A 4,907-nucleotide genomic window follows, 5' to 3' on the forward strand; every position below is an offset into this window, starting at 1 on the left:
TATAAATAGTCCATTTACCATTTAACTTTGGGCTGAAAGCCACAGACAGGGTAACGATGTAGGAAAGTATTAACAGACTGACTAACACATTGTAAGTGGTTTTTCATAGGACTTGTTGACAATAAGAAAAATACAAAATGTCATCAACTTTATTTATATTAATCTTCATTCTGCATGCTGTGGTCAGAAATCCATCAATACAATGTCAAACAGGCAAAGATTCACATGGTCATAGCAATATTGACATCTGATTCTTTATTTGGTCGCACAGAAACTCACATTCGCTGATCTCCATCTCAAAGTGTGATGAGGGTCTTCTCTTGATCCTGCTGTTGTTGATGACACCATAGTTTCCTCCTGAGGGACCCAGGTAAGAACTGGAGGTAAAAACACAGCAACATGTGTGAAAATGGGACATTTTTGTCACTGCATTCTTAATATACCTAGAAAATAAAATGCATTGAATATAAACGCATTTTGTGTTAAGTCGTTCCAGCACCTCATCTCTGAAATAAAAAGAAATCTTGGAGAGTGGATGGAGAATCAAGGTGATGGTGGGAGCCATTAACGGCGGTGTGATTACATTGGTGGCATTGATTGAGTGTGCATGCAGAGTTTTAGCCCAGTCTCATTAAGTCTGGTTACTAGCTGATTCTACCTCAAGGGGGGTGAAATAGATCAATGCTTCCTGCAACAAACAGACCCAAGAGAAGGAAGGAGGGAACCTGATTCCCAGACCTCCATGACAGATGGTGAAACCATAGATGTAGTTACTGTGAAAAAAGTGCTCTTGTGTTACAGAAAGAAACTGTGTGGAAAATCCTTTTTGGAGTAGAGAATAGATGAACAGTAGGAGGGCTTTGATAACGTCTGCAAATGAATGCCTTTCTTCATGAGTGTAAGCTCTGAGTTGCCAACTCTAAGAGCCCAAAAAGAGCTTTAAGAGTTCAGTTATGTTGCCTTTTGTCTGTCTAAATTTAGCTGCAATTAAAAAAAGACGTAGAGTTTCAAAATTGATATTTTCAGGTATAAGTACTAAATGCACAGAAAAGCAATTTCATGATGCAACTCATGTTCGGTAGCCAAACGTTTTTAAGAGTAAATTTAGCGTGAGAAATGTGAGGTCTCTTTATAACAGCACACATCCTGCTGTCATGTATACATAACCGTGCAGCGTAGCTGCTATTAATCAAATGGGAAGTCATGAAATCCCAGCAGTTGAGGTTTCCTATGAAACAGAAACTTGCCATAGTTACCAACGAAGCGGCATCATCATAATAACTAGTAACATCTCTGGAAAATGTACTGTGGTATTTTATAGTTTAGAGTTCCTCGTCTGTTTGCATACCAGGGTCCTCTTTTAAGAAAATGTTCTTAGATTTATAGTTTAACCGAGTTGTTCATTTCCACATCAAAGTAAGTAGTTTTATAAATAATTACTTATACACGATTGAATTGTCAGTTTTATAAATGAGGCCTATGTGAATGAGGAATGAAAAAGATATTCCATTTTTCATCGCTCACTCACCACTGCTTTTTCTATTGCGAAATGGGTAGTTTTCACGCTTACATAAGCCGCTGCAAACATTATTCAAATGAAACCATCTAAGAAAGGAAAATCAATTTTAAGAGGTCAAGGCAGGAAAATCACTCTGCTCACCACTCACTGATGGGGGGTCAATTTTAAGAGGTCATAAGGCAAAAAGGTTGTGAGCCACAGTGCTTACATGCCAGATCTCACCTGGTGAAGAAGGGGTATGTAGACAGGTACTGCTGAGGCAACAGGGGTCCTGGGGAGGGAGCTGAAGGCCCCCCAGAACCTACAGAAGATCCAGAAGCTCCAGGGCTGGCCACAGGCAAGCAGGTCAGTTGACTGCGGCGGGGGTCCCCATGGGGACCATGTAGGAGGTTGGGAATTGGGTGAAGGGCAGTCAAAGGGGTATTGGTGAGCGGGAGAGGGGGTTTGCTGTGACCGAGACTGATGACTGGAATGTGTGGAGGGAGAGAAGAGGATGACGAGGATGAAGGGAAAGATGTGGTGGAGGTTGGAGGTGGTAGTAGGCATGGAGATGTTTTGGCTGGTGCCGGGAGGAGCGGAGGTGGAGAGGAAAGAGTTGGGGACCCGTTGGCAGAAGCAGCAGGAGCTGTTGTGGTTGTTGGTCCTCCCCGCCTCTCCTCCTCCTCCTCCTCCTCTTCTTCGGTCTCCATGACAATGGGCTCAGGTGCAGCAGCTGTATCTATATCTGCGTGTTGACTGGTTAACGTCGTCGCCGTGGCAATGGGGGACCGAATCGAGCCAGCAGCGGGGACATCCGTGTGTCCCTTGTGCCCTGTCTTGTTAGCAGGATGCGGGCTGCTGACAGCGTCCGAGGGTGTCTTGTCCTGAAGGGGACTGCGCTGCTCTACAGAGGCACAGGATGGGGAGGAGGCTGAGGATGAGGAGGAGGAGCGATGTAGGTTGGGGGGAGATGCAGGTGTGCCGGTGGGGTTCAGCTTCTCCATCATGGTGGTGAAGTCCTCTGGGGGAATTTGCGTCAGTGCCAAGCTTCTGTTCCTCTCAGCTGCCCTGCCTGGGAGTGCGTCAGTGTGTCTTGTCCCAGTGGTCTTTATATGTGTGTGAGAGTAACTAACATGTCCATGGGTACCATCTACAGCTTGTCCTGAAGAGCCCTTTAAACCTCTCCTTACTAAGAATATGAGTCTTTTCCATATAGACGACTTTGCTTTCCTGCAGATTATACAATACTTTGCTACCTCTCTAAAAATGTAGATTCAACCCTGGAAAACCTGAAATTCCTCAGTTGCTCTTATCCTCTCCAGAGTCAGGATGTGAGTCTTCTGTCATCGGCTGGCTATATCTACACTGTGAGTAAACGTGAGCCTGTATTCATTCCCCTACTACAACGGTAAAGGAGGGGCCTGTAAAACCAATGTTTTCATGTCCGTATGTTGCAGTCTTTAATGGACGACTATCTCTGTGGTATCATCTCTGTGTGCAGCGTGGAGCTGATGTGGTTGTTGCGGTCTGATTTGGTGTGGATTTTTCTTACAGTACATCCTGAGCATCAGATTCTTGTTATTTTTTTTTTATTTTTTTTTTTAACAAGTCTCCAGTGGCTGTTCTTAATGAATCTGTCTGTCTATTTGTCTGTCTGTGTGTGTGTTGAGGATGTGAGTCAAAATCCTTTTAAGCGTTCAAAACGTCCTGGACTGCTGAAGATTGGATTGATATCAAAGAGTCTGTTGAACAAAAGAAAATGGAAAAAATGCACCCACGGTATATATTTGGTATATATTTAGTCAAAGGAATAAGATATGAAAAGGTCAAAATTTGCAGCAGCACCACAAGAGCCTGTATTAAAATGTAATGAGTAGTTGTTGCTGGTTTCCTCAGTGGAAGCTGGTCCACAGTTTAAAATCTGAATTCAATTCATGGAAATTTACAGATTCATCTCTTACTACAGCCCTGACAGGATGTTGAAATGCTGGATAACAAGTGAATTCAATGTTGTACTCTTCTTCAGTTTGTTTTTAGTCCGCTCTGCAAGGCGTAACACTCTTATGATTTCTCAGGTTTTGCAATCGCAATTGTTCCTGTTTTGTCTTTTCTAGTGGTCATGACTTTATTTTGGACAGTTCCGTCTTTCACAATGATGTACGGACGATGCTAGCAGGTAGTTTTTTTTAGGCGCTTTTTTGTGTGTGTGTTATATGTGTCATATTTTGGTAAGAACTCTTAAGGAAGCCACACAGAAATAGAGTTACAGACGAATATTTAATAATTTGGGTTTCAGTGTAAAATACACTAGGCCTATATGGTTAGTTTTGTTATATAATAACAATTCATTTTTCAATTACTATTTTGCTGTGGTTGCCAGGAAGCCCCTATGACTAACCATATATTTTTACCCATTTATAAATATTCATTATTCAAATGCATATTTCACTGCAATTGACTTTATATTTGTCCAATATGTCTGTTATTACTGTTTATATTTTATTGGTTTAATTATTGTTTAAGTCAAATTGTATATTTATCATAACCACTAGACTGTCACAAAACAAATATAACTAGTTAATACAGTAAATGGCCACTCAACTAACCATCTTACATGATTATTTATTTACCACCAAATAACTAAAGAGAAACTGGATTATTTGCCAAAAGTACACACTGTATAAGACAAATGGCACTTAATTTTCTTGTTATTATTAACAATTATATTATTATGTTTTTAAATAAATATTAGAAGCTGCAAACCACTCATGATCTACAGGCTGCATAAAATAAAGTAAAACATATTAAATAAGTACTCACAGATACATTATGACATCCAGTGAGGCTCGGCTGTCTGTCATGCAAAATCCGTCAGAGATCAAGCGATCTGTGAACGCACATGGTGTATCTCCTCAGTGTTTAATGTCCTCCTCCTCCTCCTCCTCCTCAGGTCGATCACACTCTACTGCAGCCTGTCACTGTCTGTCATTCTCTGAGGTTAGAATTGGAGCCAAACTGTCTGACACCACTTAAAACACCATATCATACCCATGTGAACCTCTAAAAACAAAAGTCCCAAATATTCACCAAGAGATTATCAGAATGAGACCAAAAGTCAGTCCAAACGCACATATTTGTTTTTTGTTGTGAAGTTGCTCCTTTGAACAAAGACACACTCAAAGCGTGGAGAAGGATGGTGTGGGTCTCTGTCCATATGTCACTCTCACCTCTCTCACTTCTCTCACCTCGGTCTCTCTCTCTTTCACCGTCCTGTCTATCCCTTCCTTTTTTCACTATCTTCGCCAAGAAGACACAATGCTCCAGTTGGTTGCCAGTCGGAGAGCTCTGGTACTGGCAAATGTGAGGTGGGAGAGAGCGAAAGAGAAGGGGGAGAGAGAGGGAGAGAGAG

At 41.7% G+C, this 4,907-nt stretch overlaps 1 protein-coding gene across 1 annotated transcript in view; it reads right to left on the reverse strand.

Annotated features, from left to right (window-relative positions):
- Positions 1 to 4,442, reverse strand: part of lyl1 (LYL1 basic helix-loop-helix family member) — a 9,465-nt gene extending 5,023 nt beyond the window's left edge. The window contains exons 1-3 of the mRNA XM_035659989.1: positions 4,319 to 4,442; positions 1,742 to 3,240; positions 280 to 377 (exon numbers count right to left, since the gene is read on the reverse strand). Coding sequence (XP_035515882.1) covers positions 280 to 377; positions 1,742 to 2,505 — 862 coding nt within the window. The 5' untranslated portion in view covers positions 2,506 to 3,240; positions 4,319 to 4,442. The remainder of the gene's footprint in view (positions 1 to 279; positions 378 to 1,741; positions 3,241 to 4,318) is intronic.
- Positions 4,443 to 4,907: the final 465 nt, after the last annotated feature.

This window comes from Morone saxatilis, unplaced genomic scaffold (genome assembly GCF_004916995.1).
Source record: "Morone saxatilis isolate NCDOM2014 unplaced genomic scaffold, NCSU_SB_2.0 Contig17, whole genome shotgun sequence".
NCBI classification, from domain to species: Eukaryota; Metazoa; Chordata; class Actinopteri; family Moronidae; genus Morone; species Morone saxatilis.